At 39.1% G+C, this 23,550-nt stretch overlaps 1 protein-coding gene across 4 annotated transcripts in view; it reads right to left on the bottom strand.

Moving 5' to 3' along the window:
- The window catches only part of LOC311103405 (insulin-like growth factor 2 mRNA-binding protein 1), a 64,253-nt gene extending 53,255 nt beyond the window's left edge, over window positions 1-10,998 (bottom strand). For 3 of the 4 annotated variants that reach the window (XM_084144969.1, XM_084144971.1, XM_084144972.1), the window contains exons 1-2: window positions 10,231-10,857; window positions 8,919-8,979 (exon numbers count right to left, since the gene is read on the bottom strand). In XM_084144969.1, the coding sequence (XP_084001095.1) occupies window positions 8,919-8,979; window positions 10,231-10,405 (236 nt within the window). In that variant the 5' untranslated portion in view covers window positions 10,406-10,857. Of the gene's footprint in view, window positions 1-8,918; window positions 8,980-10,230 lie in introns of all 4 variants that reach the window. The other variant, XM_084144970.1, reaches the window with a different exon arrangement.
- Between the last annotated feature and the right edge of the window lie 12,552 nt (window positions 10,999-23,550).

Raw genomic sequence — 23,550 nt, 5'->3', positions numbered from 1 at the left:
CACAGTGGGAGGCCGTTCCTTCTCTTGCTAGAAGAAAACTGGTACCTGCTTCGTGCCGACCCAGTAGCAACAAATCTGCCGTTTCTACTTGTAGAATCGCAATGCTCGTCAGTGGCCAACAACTTGACTTTGAGCCAATCAGGGAGCTCAAACCCCCACGTGAGGAAGCCAACAGGAGTGAGAACAAAAATGAAAAAAATAGAGCATTTTTCATCCACGGTTAAATGTCATGAGCCAGTCACACTTCATATGCAATGTAGTCTATGGGATGGTAGCTAGCGAAGTGCACAGGTGCAATGCGCACAATACAAAATACTTCCTCCAAGCTAGCTAACTAGTATTGACACTATAATTCAATCACAATGGATTAGTTTACATGAAACAGCTGCCTGTGTTAGCTGCCGAGATAGCTGTGCTGTGCTAGCTAGAGAATACGCTAACGTTAGCTAGCTAAACGTTTGGCTATGGGGTGGCACTGGCTGTATGGGATTATGGAGAGTGAATTAAATTGTTTCTTCATCATCTTGCTAGGTAGTTATCTAGCTGTGGCCATCTGGCCAGTATCAACTATGGCTTTCTACAAAATAGCAACATTAGCGCAGCTAGCTATCTAGCTAGCTAACATTGGAATCTAGACCATAAAATAAGCAACACACGCGGACATGCATTGCCAAACAACTCTACTGCCACCTTCTGGTTTGGAGTATTTTAACAAGGCTGAGTGGCTGACGACTTCAAGGTCTTTGCTGGATGAACACAAAAGTGATTGACTGTCAACACTGTTCAGAGGTGCTAAGTACTGTCGGCAGGCAGATGTTTGACAAGCCTACCAGTGTGTCTGAGCTATAAGAAAGTGTTTCTCACACTTCAACTGTTCTTAGGAAACTATATTTAACTTTCAGAATGAATCTAGAGAAAGTTAAATCAAAAGTATATCTAAGATCATTTTGAGACATTGTACCATTCACATTTTACAATGCAAAAGAATTGCATCTAGGTTCATAATCATCTAATTGTTTAGATTGTCTTGAATTCATCCACAATAACCCGTCTATTAATCATTGCAAAAAACGGTTAATTTTGTGCTTATCTGCCCCATCAACTGCCTTTTCTATCCAGCTGTTTGGTGCAGAGCCACCCCTGGACACATCCACTCTCCATGAGGCTTCTTCTGGGTGACGTGCCCTTGGATGGGTGGGGTGGAGTGGGATGGTGAGGCGAGCCTCCAAAATGGATGCCCCCCTTCCTCTCTGTCCCCCCACACAGGGACAACTCAACTCTACCCCAGGGCCTCCCTGCTATGTGTGTGTGTGTGTGTGTGTGTTTGTGTGGGAAGGGTTGGTTTCCCTTGCATTTCAATTGCAGCTCGGAAAAGCCTGACTCTCACACATGGAGAGGAATCCATTTGGCCGCACATTGATCCCAGCCGAGTGGATCGCTCCTTTCCCTACTCCACCATCATATAGGCTCTCCCATTCAACACAAAACCCAAAGATCTCCTCTTTTCTTCTGTCCTCTCCCTCTCTTTTTTTTTCTTTTCACCCTTGGCTTCTTCCAGGTCAACGGTTCACATTTTTACCAAAATTTATGAGACACGTTGCCAATCCCTCTGCATTTTTCCCACAGTATTCATGGTTGGTTGATGTGTGTGTTGGGAGGGGGACAGGGTTGGGGTGGATTTAGAGGTTAGTGGTGTCCATGGCAAGTCCAAAGCTGTGAGAAGATCTGAAGGGAGTGGGACTCAGCCCCTTTAAAAACAGGACAGATGGTTCAAACCAGAGAGGGGGAAGAACTCACATTAGCAAGGGGTTGGGGGTTTCTTAAAGAGACGGTGCACATTTCCCCCCAGCTAGCCCCCTCCAACAGATTCCCTTCACTCTCTCCAATCCATATACACAGAAATGGACACGTCTCTCTCGCCATCTCCACAACCCACACAACCCCCCACTAGATTTTATTTCCTTCTGAAAGCCCATAAGGAAGTCCTTCCATGCAACGCCCCTGCCTCTCCTCCCTCCACTATATTCCGCAACTGAAGCCCCGGAAAGAGAGAGAGCAGCTAATCATATGACCCTGTAGAGGAGCATGCGTGCATGTTTGCGACGGCTCTCTTTCTTTCTCTCTCTCTTTTTCTCTTGCTTTCTCTCATTCACTCATTCACTCAGCCGCTCGCACGCACGCACACTCATTCTTTCCTCATTCTGCTGGGCTGGCAAAAAGTTATGTATCAGGAATGTAATAGAGCACAGAACATGCCTTTCTGCTGTGGGTGTGTGAGAGGTCGGGTGTGTGTGCCTGCTGTGAGTGGATGTGTGTGTGTGAGAAAGAGCGAGGGAGGGAGCGAGGGACTGCCTTTTTGTGTGCTGCAGCGTCAACGGCCTCTCGGCGCTGCACACAGGTGTTCCAGCCAGCTGATTGGTCGCACCCCCTCTCTCCCAACGCCCCCGCCCTCGCCTTTGGTAGTACAACAATTGTGAGAGGAAGAAACAGTGAGTTTGCTGGCTGCTAGCTTGAGACAGGCAATGGGAGCAATACTACAGCACTACTAGGGGCTTGATTAATGCAGATCAATGACTTTTCATATGTGCCACATATTTCAAGGCAGTTTGTTTGCAATGCGGGAAAGAAAAAATATATAGGACCTGTTTTACATACACATTTGGACTCCTTCTTTCAATTTACATTTAAAAGAAATTTCAAGCATTTTCAATGAAACTTTGTGAAACATTATTTGAATAATCATATACTGGGCTTTTCCCTCATAATAAAACCACACTTGTAACGTCCCTGCATCCCACTGGGCATAGACAAGTGGCCTGGCGGCCAGCAAACACTGGTCATGATGTCACAATAGGAAGCCAACCTTTCTTTTTTCATTTCAGGTTCTCTCAGGGTGGTATTGGGTGCAGTGGCGGCTCCTGAAAAAATTCTCAGGGGGGGCAATTTTTCTGATGATTTAGGTGACCTACACACATTTTAAAAAAGATATGTCCAGCAACAACATGAAGACAGGGGCAGCATATAAGTCAATACCAGAAGCATTTATTGACTGATCTCAAAAGTGTTGGCTTACCAGGGTTGGTGGAGCCCTCAGTTTCATCTTTGCCTCGCAAAGCTAACTCAAACACTCCGCAAAACTTCACACACTGGATTAGCCGGCTGAGGATGTGGCGGTTCTTGCTAATGTCGTAGTAAATATATTTGTTATAGTGAATATGGAATATGATATGTTGAGTAAAATGTTGTGCTAAGATCTATTTAGGTCAGGAGCTGGTTATAAGTTATGTTCCTATCCAATAACAATGGACAAAAGGGTCCTATCTTGTCAGCCTTGTCAGTTTCAGTTCTCCAGTAAACTTGTGATTATCAACACTAACCTCATCGTTGTGGCGGCGGACAGCTAGCCTGTATCCCTCATCCAGTTGAGTGGGAATGTTCACTCTCCCCAAAGCAGACAATCTCAAACAGCTATCCATGTGGGTCTTTGACAGCTCATGTTTCTTAATCTTTCCTGAAAGATGGTGCATGTCCGTTACACACCAGTTGCTGTCCAAGCGGTGCTGTCTGCCGTGCCGCCTTCAGGGTGAAAGAGTAAGCAGGGGGTAGCAGAAGACTGCATTAGCTACATCGCAGCCTGCTAGCCAGGTTTTTCGTTCGTACCAATTTTTGGAAAATCCTCGGGTGTAGGACTTCCCCCCTTTAGTAGAAACCTGTTGAATTATTAAATTTGGTCTGGGAGGTCCTAATTGTTTCGTTGCCAATTTATCTTCATTTGTTCGCCGACAAAAAGGAACTTCTTTCAAAGACACAATCGAGTTGCACTGAAGCCTAGCCATTTTGATAGTAGTAGTGAATTGATTGACGTTGCTACCCGCTCTTTTCTTAGTTACGTTCATGGTTATGTTACGTATGACGAAAGCGCGTAAGTGCAAGCCCTCAGAAACCCATAGAGATTGTATTGAAAGCTCTGATATTTGAAAAAAATAGATTTTACATGGGAGTCTATGACAGACTTCTGGGCGATTTTCAACCTGACTGAAATCGCCCCAAAAGGGGGGGGGGGCCATTTGAAGCACGACTTTAGCCTGATTGGACATTTAGTGGCACTGTGGCAGATCAGACGTCTAGATTACAACACTGATAACTACTGTTGCCGTGATATAATTGATTAGAAAAAAAATCCCTTCCTTTTCCCGTTTGGCAGTGCGTCGCCCATATCGCCCTATTGAACACACCGCCCCTGATTGGGTGATACTAGTGGGTGATACTAGAGGATGATACTAGAGGGTGATACTAGAGGGTGATACTAGACGGTGATACTAGAGGGTGATACTAGAGTGTGATACTAGAGGGTGATACTAGAGGGTGATACTAGACGGTGATACTAGAGGGTGATACTAGAGGGTGAAACTAGAGGGTGATACTAGAGGATGATACTAGAGGGTGATACTAGAGGGTGATACTAGAGGGTGATACTAGACGGTGATACTAGAGGGTGATACTAGACGGTGATACTAGAGGGTGATACTAGACGGTGATACTAGACGGTGATACTAGACGGTGATACTAGAGGGTGATACTAGACGGTGATACTAGACGGTGATACTAGAGGGTGATACTAGACGGTGATACTAGAGGGTGAAACTAGAGGGTGATACTAGAGGGGGGTGTGACATGCACCTGGCATTTAAGAGTGGGTCTGGAACTTCCCATTATTTCAACATCTCTCAGAAGTGTAGGCACATCAAAACAGGCCCAACACGGCATTGCAAACAGCCATACTCAAGCTAATTTGGCATTCCTCATTAAGCTTAAAGCAGTGAAGCAGGGCCAGGGGTTTCTGTGCAAGTGTGAGTGGAAGAGGTGTTGTACACACAAAAGCTGTACTCACCCACACCAACACACATATATTAAAAGAGTAGTTCACTATTGTACAACGTGATGTTAGACGGTTCCTCACCCTGAAAGTAGTCTATGGGCTAAGAAAAACTGTAATCCAGGGTTCAGCTTTCTTTAAACAGCCACAACAAACTTCAGCTAACCTTACCCACCACAAGCTAACAATCAATGGAAGTGATTGGGGCATAACATATGCCATTCAGCAGACGTGACTTACAGTCATGCGTGCATACATTTTGCATATGGGTGGTGCCAGGAATTGAATCCACTATCCTGCCGTTGCAATCAGCATGCTCTACCAACTGAGCTACAGTGGACCATGTGAGCATGTTCTAAAAAAGTATGTCCAAATCACCTGAAATCAGTTCAAATCAACTCCATATTTGGGTTGATGTTACTTAAAGGTGATTTGGCCATTTTTAAAAGAAATGCTCACATGCTCCCATCACTTCCATTGATCGTTAGCTTGTGGTGGCTAAAGTTAGCGGAACTTTGTAGTGGCTTTTTAATAAAGAGAACTGAACCATGGATTACAGTTTCTCCTGGCCCATAGACTACTTTCAGGGAGTGGAACCATCTAACATCAAATTGTAAAATAGTGCACTACTCCGTTAAATCAAAAACATTCACACACAAAAACATAATGTTCCACAGTTGCTTTTTAGAGTAGATAACATTTAAAGCTGCTATAAGTAACTTTTTGGGTGACCCCGCCAAATTCACATAGAAATGTGAGTAACAGATATTTCATTCTCATTGAAAGCAAGTCTAAGATGCGGTAGATCTGTTCTATGTGCGCTATTTCTATGCTTCCTGTTCTTAAGTTTCATTTTTGGATCTTTTACTTTCGGTTTTGTACACCAGCTTCAAGCAGTTGAAAATACAATATTTTTGGTTATGGAAAATATATTTCATAGCGGTTTAGATGGTACAAAGATTCTCTACACTTGCTTTTTTTTGTCACATAAACTGAAATCAGGTGAACTGTTAGAATTTTAGCAACCAGGAAATGCCAGAGCGATTTCTACATATTGCACAATGTCTCCCATTTTTTCTCAAAACATCAGACACAAACTAGGAGTTGTCACAACAGCTTAATTCTAATAGTAAGTAAACATTTAACTGTTAGTCTACACCTGTTGTTTACAAGCATGTGACAAATAGCATTTGATTTGATTTTGTAGGCCATTTCAATGCCCAGGGCCACATCAACAGATTACTTGCAGGGAGGGGTTCTATCCCCTCCCTGCATACATTTCTCATTTATAGTGTATGCACTTATGTCAGCAGGTACAGAGTTATGTCTGCAGATCCTTCCTCTCTCACCCCTCCCCCTCACCCCTCTCTATATCCTACACTAGGTTGTATGTCACTCACAGGCTTTAGCCCACCTCAATATTTAGGAAGCTGCAGAAAGGACACAACTTGTGAAGATATATATATATATATTTGTATTAATCAACAAGGGTGGCAATGTAAGCCAATACAAAGAAACAATTATAAATATACAATATAGTTTGAATATTGGAGAGTAGGCTAATTTAAGCACTAGTATGCAGAAAACAAACGAGATCAAGAGAAAATGCTGAAGTGATTTCAAATAGCCTACAGTGAGTGGAATGTAGCCTAGATTAGATATATGTTAAAATTAGTGCTTTTACAGTAGGCGAAATAAGATGGAACAATGAGTTGGTGTTGCACTCGAGTCACATGGTTTCTCTAGTAGAGGCATGAGCCAAAGGAGCAAGAGTTTGAACCATTTTCTAATACCTCATAAAATGACCACTTTCTTCAAATGATTTTTTTATTTATTAAACCATCTATGCCTGGGCTTCTCATCAAAATCAAATGAGGCTTTGCGTAGCATATTCATTGAAATCTAAAACAACACAACTCGGCATAGGCTACTGTGGTAGCGTTTACAGAATTCCCAAATAATTGATAGGCCTACTATTTCTATTTTCAGGTGACAACGAGAGAACTATAAAAATGTATTTATGTTAATTTTAATTCCTAATGCTGGTTTTAGCAGAATTTGGCCACTGCTAGTTGAATTGTTGCGGCCATTTTGAGTGTGAGCAAGATATTAGGCCTAGTAGAAACATTAATGTATAGCCTATTTTTAACTTCATGGTAAAGCCTATAAAGGCCTAAGATAAGCGGAAAACAAAACTTCAACAGCTTTGCTACATTAATAGAGAGGAATGAGGGCTTTGCAGCAGTGAATGAACGAAAGAAAAATAACACCCTTTGCCATTCATGATGAGGCTCGCCATTTTTCCCACTCAAGTGACGTTGGATGACTTCTCTCAGTGGGGGCGACCACGTGTTGTGTATTACCAAAGGTAGGCCTCTCCAGTAGCTCTGAAATGTAGGCTATTCCATGGGCGAAAACCTCAACGCAACTATATTTCTCTATGCCATTCAAGGTTGGTAATTTAGGACATATAGCCTCGTTCAAATTACCCATAGGCCTATGCATATCCGTGCATTTGTTATTCAGACAAAGGTTGTAAAAAGGCTTTATGCATCAATTGGTGTTATAATTGTTTTTCACAGTTAGGCATATAATCCATCAATGAATGGCACTTGAATGGTAGGCTACAAAACATATTTATATTATTATTGCAACACAGCCATGACTTTTCCTTGTTAGGGCTACCGTCTATTACAGACTTGTATGTAGTCTATACGCTTACATCAGCCTCCATACATAACACTTTTACAGATAGGGCCTAACATATGTTTGAATATATTTAGTAAGTCAAAATGAATTGCCTTTGATTCAATGTTTTCTTGACAAAAGGCTGGCAAAAATAAATAAAGAAAATACGCCTACACCTGAATTAAAAACTGTTAACCTAATCTCAAACCCGTCCTTTCATAGCCTAATAATTTCAAATAACCTACGTGTGTTAAAAGGTTAATGGTAATTAATATTTTTTAAACTAAGCTAAAATGTCGTAATATTTTTAACTGGGTCAACTGTAATGGAGGGAGGGCGCCATGTCCCCATTTTGTTATAGCGTGTAAATAGACAGGATAAATAACCTAGTCTACTCAAATTATTTTTGACGAACGGTCCATTGAATTGATGTGAGTATTGCATTACATTTCAGCACAATATGTGTTTACTGCCATACACACATACATATGTCTGTTTAATGACAATATACGAATTTCTACAGGCCTACTTCATGATTAATGACCAGAAACAGTATTTTTCACATTTCTAACCCAGAGACCAAATGTATTGCTTATTCAACATTATAAAACAACGCCCAGACAACACCAAAACAACGTTCGTGTGCAATAAAAGCAAAAACGTAATTAAAAGGTTTCGCTCTTCATAATGAATAATCGCATTGCAACAAATTACTGAAGTTTCAGTAGTTGTCGTGACGTGAATTAAACACATTTCAATCCCACATATTGACATAGCACATCGATTGTCACTAGGCTGTGCATGAAAATATAGTGCCAACATACACGTAACTAATGCCACTAAACTTCATAACATGAAACTTCAAATGTGAAAAGTATCTATGGCCTACACATTTTTTTAAATAAATAAATAAATAATTCTGCACACAGGAAGGCCTAGGCCTATGACCAGGCCTTCGGGAGGTAAAATGAACATGTGGTATTTAAGTGATGACGTTGCAACCAATCTTCTCTTCAATGTGACAAATACGTGTCCCAATAATTAATGGACATCCATCATTTTCGTTTTAAGAGTAGCCTTTAGTGCACACGTAGACAAGACTCGTGACACCACATACTCCACACATGAGTAGGCCACATCGTTTACAGCAATGTAATTAAAGAGTAGCCTAAATACAAAAACTTCATTCAAATATTGGATTTGCGAGTCTTACTACTACATCCACACACCAGGCATATAATTCGACATCTAATGCGTGCATTAAAGTAAATAGCAACATGTCCCTTCTCCAGCAAAATCCAGACATTACCAGATGCAACAATTGAAGTGTTATTGGGGGAGGGGTGCTAAATACCTTTGCTTCTTAGGGACAGAGTGTTCGACCTCAATATGTTTCCCATGGAGCTCCACTTTACCTGTAAAATAAATGTTTATGTTGAAAAAAAAATGAGGCCTTGTCCTCCATTACATTTACATTTTAGTCATTTAGCAGACGCTCTTATCCAGAGCCACTTACAGTTAGTGAGTGCATACACTTTTTTTTTCTTCCCCGTGGGAAACGAACCCACAACCCTGGCGTTGCAAGCGCCATGCTCTACCAACTGAGCTACAAGGGACCCATTCAGAGTGTAGAAAATGTATTGTATTTATTTGCCATATGGAAATAATATTTACCATGTGACTGAGTTGTGTGTTCCTTAATTGTGTCTTATGTTGTCTTAATGCACTAATAAATGTTCAAGATAAGTAGTTAGGGCCTAATAACGGAATATGCCTGTCATTGAAAGATGAGGGGCAAGAAGTTACCTTCCTGGCTCAACTGGAAAGCCATTCAACAATTGCGTTGTGTATTAACTCATCAACTCCCTAGAGTTCTTAGTGATCTATTTCAGGCTTAACACACGAGCAGCATTGCGACCTTCGTGCTATATAGAACACACATCACACGCTACATATTTAGGAAATCATGAAAATACATTGAAGGAAATCAAGCCCGTTCGTGACTTGTGAGAAGAATGGGAGAGTAATTTGGCAATGTAATGGTCAAGGCAATCAAAGCCATTCATCTATGAAAGAATAGTGTCGATGTATGCTTTTAAACTACACATACAACGCATTTTTATCTTACCTATAGTGGCCTATTCGTCAAAAGGGGGAGGTGTGCGATTTGATTATATAGCTCTACCGAGTACACAGAACCTAGTAATACAAGGCACCAGAGAGCAAGGCTTCGGTAAGTGCAATAAAAGCGTGTGGCCATAAGGCCGAAATATAGGTATCTGGCTATCATATCCAGGACTAAACATGCGTTTAGTATATGTAAATAGACCTCAAATAGAATACGATTCGAGAAATCTGGATATCTTGATGTTCACATTCAAATAGGTAGGCCTATGTGATGGGCCCCCTCTCCCTGTAAAAGTTGAGTATCTTGTTGTTCGGCTAAGCACTTCATAAACCTCTCCTCGATTATTATAGGCCTATGGAATATATTTGCTACGAAGTGTCTCTTAATTCTATCATGTCTTCTACCGGACATGAACATTGGGACGCGTGAGGGAAGTGGGCAAGCCCTAATATATTTGAGCCTAGGTGGTTTCCCCATTGAATTAAATTACATAAAGGTAAGACGCTACTGAAGTGCTCATTTACGTTCAATTACTTACCAGAAAATGCTTCAATGGCTTTCATAGCCCATTGGTCGTCCGGACAATCAACAAACGCGTAGCCAGTTTTCATAAGAAACTGCCCAGAGTATGGAATCTTGTTGTCATCAAAGGTTTTAACCAAGTCCTCTGCGGTCACGTTTTCATTGAGATTTCCAATGTATAGCTTGTTCATGTTGAAAAATAGAGGTCCTCCAATTGAAATGAAAATATTAGAGAAACAAAACTTTTTTTTCTTTGAAAACGCAACAAGATAGATCTACACAGGATGATCACAGGTTGAAAACACTTACAAATGTCCACAAGCAGTAAAAGAAAACGAAATACATTTATTTTCAAAGGAAAACTAAAAGAAAAAGGAAAAAAAGTTCAAAGTAATGGTAATATTGTAGTTTGATTAAGTCCAATACTGAAGTGGAGACACCTTGACTGCAGCAACCCAAGCGAATGTATCGCACAATGTAGAAATTGATCAATTTGAATTAATTTGATGGTGGTTATGGTGGAATAGTGGTAGAAGTATGGCGGGATCTGGAGAAATGTTTTCCTCTCTCTGCCCCTCAACCTCGAGTTGTACCCTGCACTGTCACAGATCCTTCTGCCTGGCGATGGCACCGCCTCTAAACCGACTCGAATTCACTATTTTTTTTGTTTGCAAAGAGGAAACCACGTGGTATCGGAGTAGCTAGAGAAAGGGCCAGCCTCCTGGCCGCGTAGCTCACCAGATGAGTGTACGAAGCGAACCTTCGTGCTATGCCACCGTGCTGTGTGCGTATAGGCTTTATGCATACGTAGCCCACACATGCGCGAGTGTGCTTGGCTTGTGTGCGGAGCACACTCAGTCACCGGGAGGGGAGACTTCCTTCAAGATGCGGATGTGTGTTTTGTCCTTTAAAAATATATATATATAATTTGCAGGTTTTGGATAGGAACACAATGGATGACTATGGTGGCGGACGTGTGCGAGTTGTGATCTACTTAGTATAATATACGGTTTTAGCTTAAATACCATTTGGTCATGACATTCTCTCTTCAGCCCAGCTCTTGAAGTCATCCCGCCTCTCTAATGAATATGCATTGTGATAAAGAATTTGGTTGCCAGGAGGACGTTACATTAATAAAAAATAATGAACTTCACGTCATTTTTGAAAGGCTCTAACAAAAGGTTGTGACATAGGCAACGAGGCCACCAGCAGTCAATCAAGATACATTGTAACAAACTGCCGAGCGTGGAAGGAAATTGTTACATTGTATCATTGTTTAGGTTCAGATCATTGTAGCACTTGTAACATTGTTGCATTCGCCTGCAACTATGAAAAATGTATGCACTCACTAACTGTAAGTCGCTCTGGATAAGAGCGTCTGCTAAATGACTAAAATGTCAATGTAAAATGTAACTAGAAGGCCTCGCTGGAGCAACGAGTCCTTGTTTTGAAGACATTCTTTGGCCTTATAGCCAGCCTTACAAGTTTCTTATCGATTTGTATCAATATTCAAGGTGTGAATGACAATAGTCATGGTATGCAATTACGCCCAAGCCTCTTGGGTTAACACAACTCGGCAAAATAGGCCATCAAAGCCAAAGAAGAGCTTGGTTTCTTCCGTTTTCATCATATTTCTGTATAGGGCTTTGGGGAAACTGACAGCTCGTTGCACATGGTGCACACTACTCTACCAGGCAAAAGACGCCCAATCCCCTGATTTAATTTTCAAAATGGAGGATCCAGTGGTGCAGGCCCCAAACGCGCAAAGAACAGCTTTTCATTGAAAGGGAAATGGTAGAGCTTCTGCTGCAGTCAGTTTTCGTAGTGTGCTCCACCGAAAGTCGTGTACTTCATCATGAACAGTCACGAACTTACGTTATAGTTAGTTAAGTGTGTTTAATATAATAATGCAATTATCTCTACAGACAGAACACGTTGTATAAATCATACGACAATGAAGCTGCATTGAGCCATTCAGTTGACTACTGAGACAGCAGCATATACTGTATTCAACGTGGCATACAGGCAAACTGTATCGCTTAGTTGTAAAATGGCTCGCCTACCTACATTGGAGGGTTAAAAACTCAAAATACGGGATCTTCCAACAATTTCATTATCCATAACACATGGCAACGAATCACGTTATAACACATGTGTTATGGAACTCTTGATTTATTGCGAATTTATTAATTAAAATAACAATAATATCACAATAATCACAATAATGAATGCTATACGAAAGATGCAAGTCGTGGGCTTGAGAACCAACAGCAAAATTATTTTTAGGCTAATTAAAAGTTTAACATTTTATCATTAATGACACATTAAGACAAAACCTTACAGTAGGCTAAGTTTCGCTTACATAAAGCTACTCTAGAACCTATTTGATATTAATAACAGAATCTATAGCCTATACCACTTCAGCTTCACACAGTAACTGCAGATAGAACAATGGCCGAATTGTACTGAAAGGAAACTGACCAAATTCTGTTTCAAATTAGCAACTAGTAAGCCTATAGAATAGGTACTGTGTAGGTACATAGTTATTATAACAAGAACTTGAAATTCCATGTAACCACATTATATCTGTTCACTATTTATCTTAAAAAAAACTTTTTGTGAACCCACATATGCACATAATAAAAGTAAGTTATAAGATAAAAAAACGTAAAATACAAAAATAACATACATTTTGAAAGTGCATATGGCCAAAACATACCATAACATTAGAAAAACAACATAGCAAACACTTACAATACATACAGTAATGCACAAAACAACTGAATAATGAACACATTGGGATAATTTAGTTGATCATGAGGACTTGGACTTCACACCAGGTTAAAAAGATTCACAAATACTAATGTAAGGAGGAACTGCCTCAGCCTTTGGCCCACTCTATATAATGTGTTAGTAACAGTGTAATAGTATATGCACTGTTTATGTTGAAGATATGAACAATGGCACCAATCACTCCAAAAAACTAATGGTAGATGTCACTCAATATTGAGTCAACCCACAAATAACAAGTGCATGTTTTGTGTTGTATCATTGATGTCATTTGTTGGCTGCAAAATGTATTACAGTGCCTTGCAAAAGTATTTATCCCCCTTGGCATTTTCCTATTTTTTTGCAATACAACCTGTAATTTAAATAGATTTTTATTTGGATTTCATGTAATGGACATACACAACATAGTCCAAATTGGTGAAGTGAAATGAAAAAAATTTGTTTAAATTGTTTAAAAAAATTCTAAAAAATAAATTACGGAAAAGTAGTGCATGCATATGTATTTACCCCCTTTGCTATGAAGCCCCAAAATAAGATCTGGTGCAACCAATTACCTTCAGAAGTCACATAATTAGTTAAATAAAGTCCACCTGTGTGCAATCTAAGTGTCACATGATCTGTCACATGATCTCAGTATATATACACCTGTTCTGAAAGGCCCCAGAGTCTGCAACACCACTAAGCAAGGGGCACCACCAAGCAAGCGGCACCATGAAGACCAAGGAGCTCTCCAAACAGGTCAGGGACAAAGTTGTGGAGAAGGACAGATCAGGGTTGGGTTATAAAAAAATATCAGAAACTTTGAACATCCCACGGAGCACAATTAAATACATTATTAAAAAAATGAAAAGAATATGGCACCACAACAAACCTGCCAAGAGAGGGCCCCTCACCAAAACTCACGGATCAGGCAAGGAGGGCATTAATCAGAGACGCAACAAAGAGACCATAGATAACCCTGAAGGAGCTGCAAAGCTCCACAGCAGAGATTGGAGTATCTGTCCATAGGACCACTTTAAGCCGTACACTCCACAGAGCTGGGCTTTACGGAAGAGTGGCCAGAAAAAAACCATTGCTTAAAGAAAAAAATAATCAAACACGTTTGGTGTTCGCCAAAAGCCATGTGGGAGACTCCCCAAACATATGGAAGAAGGTACTCTTCAGATGAGACTAAAATTGAGCTTTTTGGCCATCAAGGAAAACGCTATGTCTGGCACAAACCCATCACCCCGAGAACACCATCCCCACAGTGAAGCATGGTGGTGGCAGCATCATGCTGTGGGGATGTTTTTCATCGGCAGGGACTGGGAAACTGGTCAGAATTGAAGGAATGATGGATGGCGCTAAATACAGGGAAATTCTTGAGGGAAACCTGTTTCAGTCTTCCAGAGATTTGAGACTGGGACAGAGGTTCACCTTCCAGCAGGACAATGACCCTATGCATACTGCTAAAGCAACAAACACTCAAGTGGTTTAAGGGGAAACATTTAAATGTCTTGGAATGGCCTAGTCAAAGCCCAGATCTCAATCCAATTGAGAATCTGTGGTATGACTTAAAGATTGCTGTACACCAGCGGAACCCATCCAACTTGAAGGAGCTGGAGTAGTTTTGCCTTGAAGAATGGGCAAAAATCCCAGTGGCTAGATGTGCCAAGCTTATAGAGACATACCCCAAGAGACTTGCAGCTGTAATTGCTGCAAAAGGTGGCTCTACAAAGTATTGACTTTGGGGGGGGGGGGGGGGGGGGGGGGTGAATAGTTATGCACGCTCAAGTTTTCAGTTTTTTTGTCTTATTTCTTGTTTGCTTCACAGTGGTAGGCATGTTGTGTAAATCAAATGATACAAACCCCCCAAAAATCCATTTTAATTCCAGGTTGTAAGGCAACAAAATAGGAAAAATGCCAAGGGGGGTGAATACTTTCGCAAGCCACTGTACATTCTAGAACAAACTGTCTGTTCAAAGCTTAATTGGTTCAGTGATTCCTATATTCTCATACTTAATGTAAACAGGCTATTCAGTCTGGCACAGTGTGGAAGTATTAGTCACTAGGGAATTGAAGTTGTAACCCTGGAGGTTGCTAGGTCAAATCACAAAACACTTAACATAAATTGCAGAAAATACCCTGAGGACAACAAAATAAATAACTTGAGCTACTTGTAATGGTCTAAATGGAAAGGTTGCAAAGTCATGTTTTTTGTGCTTAGGTCTTACAATGTGTTTTGTATCAATATGTTGCACTCACTAAAACGATCAATGCAGTTATTATGGAGATCCACACACAACTGTGCTTGATAGGGAACTAGTATGTACAGATGTAGGATCTTCATTTGATCACCCTGTTGCAGGAGAACTTTCCTGCAATGCGGAAAATGTCAAATGTGTAGTGTATTTGAGGTTTTAAAAGGCTTCTGAAGTTTGTAATTTCCACTGAAATTTCAGACTTGATTTTCCCTTAAGAAAAATGTATTAACCTCTATAAAAATGTCCATTAATTATAATCCACATAATAATTCACATTTCCTGTCGTTGCATGATACTTTTTCTGCTGTACCAAACTGGCTCAAATTAAGATCCTACATCTGTATGGGATCACTGGTATGTAAAGCACACACTGGTAATGGAATAGATTGAACCTAGCTAAAAGGTTTGATAACTTAATGAAACAAATGAGGTTCTGATAACTTCATCATCAAATCAAATTTTATTTGTCACATGTGCCAAATACAACAGGTGTAGACTTTACCGTGAAATGCTTATTTACGAGGTCTTTCCCAACAACGCAGAGTTAAAAAGTAAAAAATAATTCTAATAATTAGCAAATAAGAAAAAAAGCAATAAAATAACAATAATGAGGCTGTATACAAGGAGTACCGGTACCGAGTCAATGTGCAGGGGTAGGAGGTCATTGAGGTAATATGTAGGGTAACGTGGCATAACTATCCCCCCAGGGTAGATGTAGTTCTCACAGAAACCACTTTGTCACCTATTATTTTATTTTTTAAACACTTTCCCAGGCTGCCACTACTGTTGCTTAACTAAAAATATTATCTGTCTCATCAAAAAAAGTTAAGTAATTCTAACAAAACGATTCTGAGGAAAATTATTATATATTTGTTTTGGGTCTGTAGGAAATTCTGAGGTAATTTGATCAATATTACGCCAGTGTTGTGGATTCGTTTCCCATGGGGGGCCAGTATGAAAATGTATGCACTCACTAACTGTAAGTCGCTCTGGATAAGAGCGTCTGCTAAATGACTAAAATTTAATGTTAAGGTAAGTGTGTTGGGGCTAACGTCCCCCCACTCCAATGGGGCAACTTGTCCCCCCGGCAATCCAATGCAAGTCAATGGTACATAAATGTGCATTTTCCAAATCATTGATATGATTTGCCGCAAAAATTAAAAGAGGGACCTTACATCAAAACCTCATCATAGTGAGTATATTAATAGTGAGATGTGCAATGCCTACTTTGACTTTCACCAAATCAGCTCACCTCCCCTTCTTCACTGGTAGTGGTGGTTCTGTGTGTGTGTATGTTTTGGGGGAGGTGCAAAGAAGGAGGTCAAGAGGTTAGGATAAGCAGGGGTTAAATTGGGCGGGAATGCAGAAGTAGAAGAATGGTGTCTCACCACTTTTTGCATGATGGGAAAAACCTGGTAAACACTGGTGATGAATACCAGACTACATTTTTAAATAGAGCCATTAGTTAGGTTGGGTGCTATACCCTCAAAATACCATGGGATGATTAGGTGTACTATCCTCAAAATACCATGGAATGATTATCCAGAGCGACTTACAAATTGGTGCATTCAACTTATGATATAGCAAGTGGGACAACCACTTTCTTTCTTATTTTTTTATGGGGGGGGGGGGGGGGGGGGGGGGGGGGGGTTGGGGTAAGGGGGGGGTAGAAGGATTACTTTATCCTATCCCAGGTATTCCTTAAAGAGGTGGGGTTTCAAATGTCTCCGGAAGGTGATTAGGTGTACTATCCTCAAAATACCATGGAATGATTAGGTGTACTATCCTCAAAAGTCCATGGTGGAATACCTTCAAAATATCATGGAAATCCCTGTGAATAAGCAACACAAACTTAATATTGTTGAATTAAAAAAGGGTGAGACTCCCATTTCCAAGTTACATTGCCTAACACACAACATATTTGTAGGGAGAACTTTGTGGATGGAAAGAACACGGAAAGGCGATGAAAGAAAGCTCAACTGTATAGATCTAAAATGGTAGCTAGTTTCTTTTGAGTTTGAATTAACTTTATCCTTGTCACTCCACCTGTCTTGAAAAGTGATGTCCTCTCAACCCCTTTCTATGGACCCTTTTCTGATTTCTCTGTATTCTTCATTTTATATCTGAGAGATACAGACATCTAAGTAGGAAACTAAAACCCAAGCTGCACGAAACATATGCAGTGGGTCAGCAACGAGGAAGACTATATGGAGATCAGCAATCGTACAAGGTCTTATGGAGTTCCCACTCTTACACTGGTATAATGGCTGCATTGTACATGAGTAAGAATGTTTCTATTCAATGATTCAATGATGTTGGTGATATTCTATTTACCAAGATGTCCTCTCTTTTTCTTGATACATTCAATGAAAATGTAGCTTCACAAGCTACAGCATAAACCTTTGGGCTCACATAACATAGCCTCAGTGGTGTAAAGTACTTAAGTAAAAATACTTTAAAGTACTACTTAAGTCGTTTTTTGGGGTATCTGTACTTTACATTACTATTTATATTTTTTACAACTTTTACTCCACTACATTCCTAATCAAAATAATGTACTTTTTACTCCCATACATATTCCCTGACACCCAAAAGTACTCGTTACATTTCGAATGCTCAGGCAGGATAGGAACATGGTCCAATTCACACACCTATCAATATAACATGTCATCCCTACTGCCTCTGATCTGGCAGACTCACTAGACACAAATACTGGCTTTTGTAAATTATGTCTGAGTGTTGGAGTGTGCCCCTGGCTGTCTGTAAATTTAAAAAAACTAGAAAAATTCTTAATATAAGAAATTTGATGTATAGCATTTTCTTTTACTTTTAATCAAGTATGACTATTGAGTACTTTTCCCACCACTGTACTTAAGTACATTTAAACCAGATCGTTTTATACTTTTACTCAAGTACTATTTTACTGGGTGACTTTCACTTTTACTTGAGTCATTTTCTATTAAGGTATCTTTACTTTTACTCAAGTAGGACAATTTAGTACTTTTCCCACCACTGCATAACCTCTGCATAAAACGGTTCAAAGTACCATTTTCACAGGCATCAAAACACGAGGTGATAGTAGTAGTAGATCAAGTTGAAAAAAGGATAGAATAGTTTAGTTATAAGCAATTCCAGTAAAATAATAGTAGTAATAATATATGTAATGTAGTGCCAGTGTAGTGTTTCCCTCAGTAAAAGCCGCTGCAGTTGATTAACCGGCTACTGATCAAGTTAGTTAAACAAAACACAGCTCAAGAGAATTCAAATGCAATTTTCTCAATGAAGATGAGAAATGAGACTGCATGCCAAACAACGACACTAGGCTACACTGCTGCTGCCGCAGCCAAAGAGGCAATACAGTACGGCCGCCCAAAACTGTTTGACAGTTTGTCTTTAGAGTGTGTTCTACACTTTTGTTTTAGTGGGATAATCATAACAAGAGATTGATACCTAGAAGGAGGAAAGAAACATGTAGTAAACATAGTGAAGCGTTATTGTAAATAGCCAAGAGGGACACCATGTTGACATGCAAGATGCAGTCAAGAGCAGGAAGGGAAGTGGCATACTGCTAACATGGTATTACTACATGTATACATACTATACTACATGGTATTACGTTTGAGAATGTACAATATAGTGTGTGATTTAGGCGGAACACCTGAGGGGAGAACATATTGGTTCTGCATCTATCCAATATTGTCACAGAACACATCATCTTGTATTTATTGTTTCCACCTTTGAAGAAAATACATGACACATCCAATGAGAATGTGCCATATCTACCATCATATTGATTGCTGTTTATGATACCGGTAGAGGTTGACTGACTGACTTCGGAGATGGAGTGTTTGCGTGATGGCATTGCCTACACAGCCAAACTATTCCAAGATAAAAAGACAACTTCATTCATACCGTCTTACTGGCATTGTTAGCTGGATAACTTGATATTGAACCATCTGAATACCCTGGATATTCATATCCACTCTCAACTACAATAGATACATAATACTACAGTATGTAAGGATTCCAAAGGTAGTTTAGACAATGATTGACTGTACACATCAGGTCTATGTCTGTGAATTGGTCCGACCTGCACAAGGTAATGAGGATGTTCATCACTCTCAGTGGGCGTCACAGTCTTGGGCTATGTCCCAAATATTCCCACATAGTGCACTACTTTTGACCAGAGCCATATGGGTCCTGGCCAAAAGTAGTGCACTATATAGGGATTAGGGTGCCATTTGGGATGTATCCTTGGGTTTCCCATAAGGCCAAGTGTATGAGCACCTTTCTGCTGTCTCTGCAGATACATGACATAATCTATTATACTGAGGACCCCCATCCTAATCCAGATGTACTTATCTCAGGGGACAGTAGGACACGTTAGAGTCCCAAAGTGTGCTACCTTTTCAGGGGCTTGTATAGGATATCAGTGGGTCAGGGTGCTGTTTGTTAAGTGTTTTTTTCTGTTTGTGTTTTCCCTCTGGTTGTCAGTCACTCTTACTTCTGCGGTTGTGTGGTACTACACACTTCCTAAAGGAAAGGTTGGCTACATGAATGTATTAGGAATACATGGTACTGTATATGAATGATAGTGTGCTTTCGACAACATTTTTAATGCAGTTTAAATTTCCAAGGTGACTTACCTTTCTACCCATTTAGAGAATTACAGGGTTAAATGAGAATGTGGACAGATTTTGTACATGGTATCTCTTTTCCCAAATTGATTGTAACACAATAAGTCAAATCAAACTGGAAGTGAGAATACTTGTCTAAAAAGTAATAAAACATCAGCTTTAATGTCTGGAAAACAAACTTGTAATGTTGTAAAGTAGTTATGGCTTAAAGGGTATACATTCCTGTTCTTCAATTAGCCTGCAACAGCCATGGGTGTATAAACACAATTATTCAAAAGTTTGTCTTACTTGATACAGCTTTTGTGGAACTAAAACATAAAACGATATATATTTTTTCAAGGCACATATTTAGGAAATTAAGTGCAAGAAGTTCACAGTAAATTCAGACAGAAGTTGAACAACAACAACAACAACAACAACATTATGAAGGTAAAGCTTCATGCTTGATACATTGATTCGTAGGCTATAAAACATTTACAACCAAATATTTGTGAAAATGTTTAATTCAACCTCAATTTCATGACAGGAAGAACTGTTAAAACTCTATCACCATTTCAGTCATATTGATCCATGTTTGTAACAAAAATACAGAAAAACAAATACTTATGTATGATACTTCATAATTCTGTTCATTACAGAAACAAAGAAAACTTTGGCAGATAAACAGTTACTAAAGAAGTTTTTAGAAACATTAAGGGATGTATTTTGTAATTGAATTGTAATCAAAACAATCATGTTAGAGACTTTACAGGTTATATACTGGATATTTATATTCACCAAATAAATTCTTACACAATTTATATAAATCAAAACATTATATGAGGTTATTGTATTCTCTATGAGAGATGTTAGTCAGTGATCAAAACATTGTTGTATGATCTTTGAGGTAGAAGGACAAGGTAGAAATTACTAGGTTTGCTCATATTAAGTCAAAGGCTACGAAACAGACCCGCGCCCAATTAAAGTAAATAAAAACGTTTCAAAAATTGTACTTATTGAAAATCTTAGTAATTCTTACCATTGACTTGTTCAGAAAATCCTCATGTGTCGTTCTCTGATACGATAGTTTCTGTTGTTTCAGTCAATGCTCAAAATGGAGAGAGAGAGAGAGAGAAAGAGGGAGGGAGGGAGGGAGAGGGAGAGAGAAGAGAGCGAAGTTATTTCCAACGAGAAAAGCGCCAACAGGAACAAAAAAAATACCACTGAAGAGGATACTGAGTTATTTCCTGAACGAATATTAAAAGAAATAAACGGTGTTAATTTTTTTTCAATATCCTTACGTTTTAGGTAGCCTAATTGCAATAGCCACTTTCAATCAATTATGAACTTGCCTTGCACAAAATGTTCAGGTTTACACGAATGTCTGAAATATTTCTTTGAAAAACACAAATATGATTTGGAATTTTACAGCATGTGATTTTGATTGCTACTTCATTGACCCATAACTTATTGTTCGTTTGTCATAGTATCTCGCAATATCAGTAAATCTGCCCAACATTTCGTTCACTAATGAACTGCTACAGAATATCTTTGAGAAGATAAACAGTTCTGTGTTCAGAATAATTATTGATTAAGAGGTGGTCCTAAATGACGTTTCACCCACCAAGATTGTTCTGCTCGTAGCTACCCCCACCAAGTGGACATGTTGAGATAACGCATCGCATGTGCACATACATGAACTAAAATGGTTCAGATGTATAATAATTTTCATCAACTCACAACATAGCCCACCGTGAACATTATTTTTTATGTTGTATTATCCTTCATTCAACTGTAATCCGTTAAACAGGCCTGTAAGGGAAATTATAAAATGATCATAGAATGCAGCACTTTATCTTCAAATTAAGATGTGTTTTTTATACTGAATGCAGGCTACTGCAGCTCAGTAAACATTTGAAATATAATACTTTATTATAGCCTACCAAACAATACACAATTAAACATGTACAATACATGCACATATAGGCTACACTGTTAAGTATGCTGGCTAAAGCCAAACTATTCATTCTTCAGCATATCGAAATAGCCTATATCTTATCAAACATGACAAGAGGCATGCCTGGTGACTACAATGACGTTAGCTTACTTTCACGGGAACATTTCACAACAAATTTGTGAATGAACTGTAGTGAGCTATCTGGTTAAATCCCTTTGTTTTTTAAATGGTAAATTATTCAATTTATTAGAAGAATTACAGAGAATCTTGTTTGAGTCATCGTCAATTATTGTGTAATAAAATTGTTAAATCATGTTTTGGAACGATAGAACAATTCTTCAAATTTCTCATCAAAAGTTGTACTGAAAGCACAAACGAAAAGCTATCGAAAAGGTATATAATTACAAATCAACGCTCACCTTAAACTAAATCAGAACATCACAAGGGCAAAACATTACATGAAATAGCTTTCCAGGTATAAATGTGAACATGTCATTGAATACACCTTTGTTTTCCTTGATTTTATATTGTATAAATTGTGTAGTAATAATAATGATACTAATATGAATAATAGGATACAAATAATATTAATTATATCAATGAATAATAGGCTACAATAGACATCTGAATTGGTGTCAAGACTGCCTACTAACTATCGATGAATGTTTACAGAGTATATTCCGTTTAAAATTCAACACACATGCCATATGAATAATTACAAAACATCTCAAGAGACATGATCAGTTACTAAATCGAAAAAAACAAGGAACTGTATGGAGCGACCTTTGGAAGCCCATCAGAGTCATATTGAATCTTGTAAAATTTTGAAATGACAAAAATATACTGGATCTCTGTATCAAAAATTGTATTTCATACCAATTCACTATGTTGTTGTGTCGGTTGTGTTGCAGCAACATGTTGAGTTGAAACAAAGCGTCTCCTGCAATATTAGGCTGTGTGTGAGGGAGGGTCGATTGAATTTTGTCCGTGTTCCATGGCATGCATGACAACGAAGTAGCAGCTTTTACTAAACTAACATTGTGACTATTGAACAAGAATACTGTAGAAAACGTATGTCAAAAAGTAGTTTAAAAAATGGATACATTATAAATAATACAAATACTGAGCTACTGTATATTGAATGCACATTTTTTTTTGCAAATTAGATTATTTTATACTAATACAATTACTCAGATAAAGAGATTTTGTTTAAGAAGTCATATTTTTTATCTAAAAAAGATAGGGGTCAAAATTATTGGCACCACTGTTTTTGGTACTTTTCAATACCTCACCTTGCGAGGATAAAGATACTGAGCCTTTAACATTTTTTAAAAATGAGATTGGAGAACACATTGGGAGGGAGCTTAGACCATTCCTCAATACAGAATATTTCCAGATCATTGATATCCTTCTTCTGTGCTTATGGACTGCCCTCTTCAATTCAAACCACAGGTTTTCAATGGTGTTCAAGTCCGGAGACTAAGATGGCCATTGCACAATTAAGATTTTATGGTCAATTAACAATTTCTTGTGGATTTTGATGTGTCCTTGGGGTTATTGTGTTGCCGGAAGATCCACTTGCGGCTAAGTTTCAGCCTCCTGGCAGAGGCAACCAGGTTTTTGGTTAAAATGTCCTGGTACTGGGTAAAGTTCATGATGCCGTTGACCAAAGAAGGGCCCCAGGACTAGTGGAGACAAAATAGCCCCAAAACATCAAAGATCCACCACCA

Source organism: Coregonus lavaretus (genome assembly GCF_964263955.1).
Source record: "Coregonus lavaretus genome assembly, chromosome: 28".
NCBI lineage: Eukaryota > Metazoa > Chordata > Actinopteri > Salmoniformes > Salmonidae > Coregonus > Coregonus lavaretus.
Note: the sequence above shows the minus strand (reverse complement) of the source record. Positions and strands in the feature narration are given on the sequence as shown.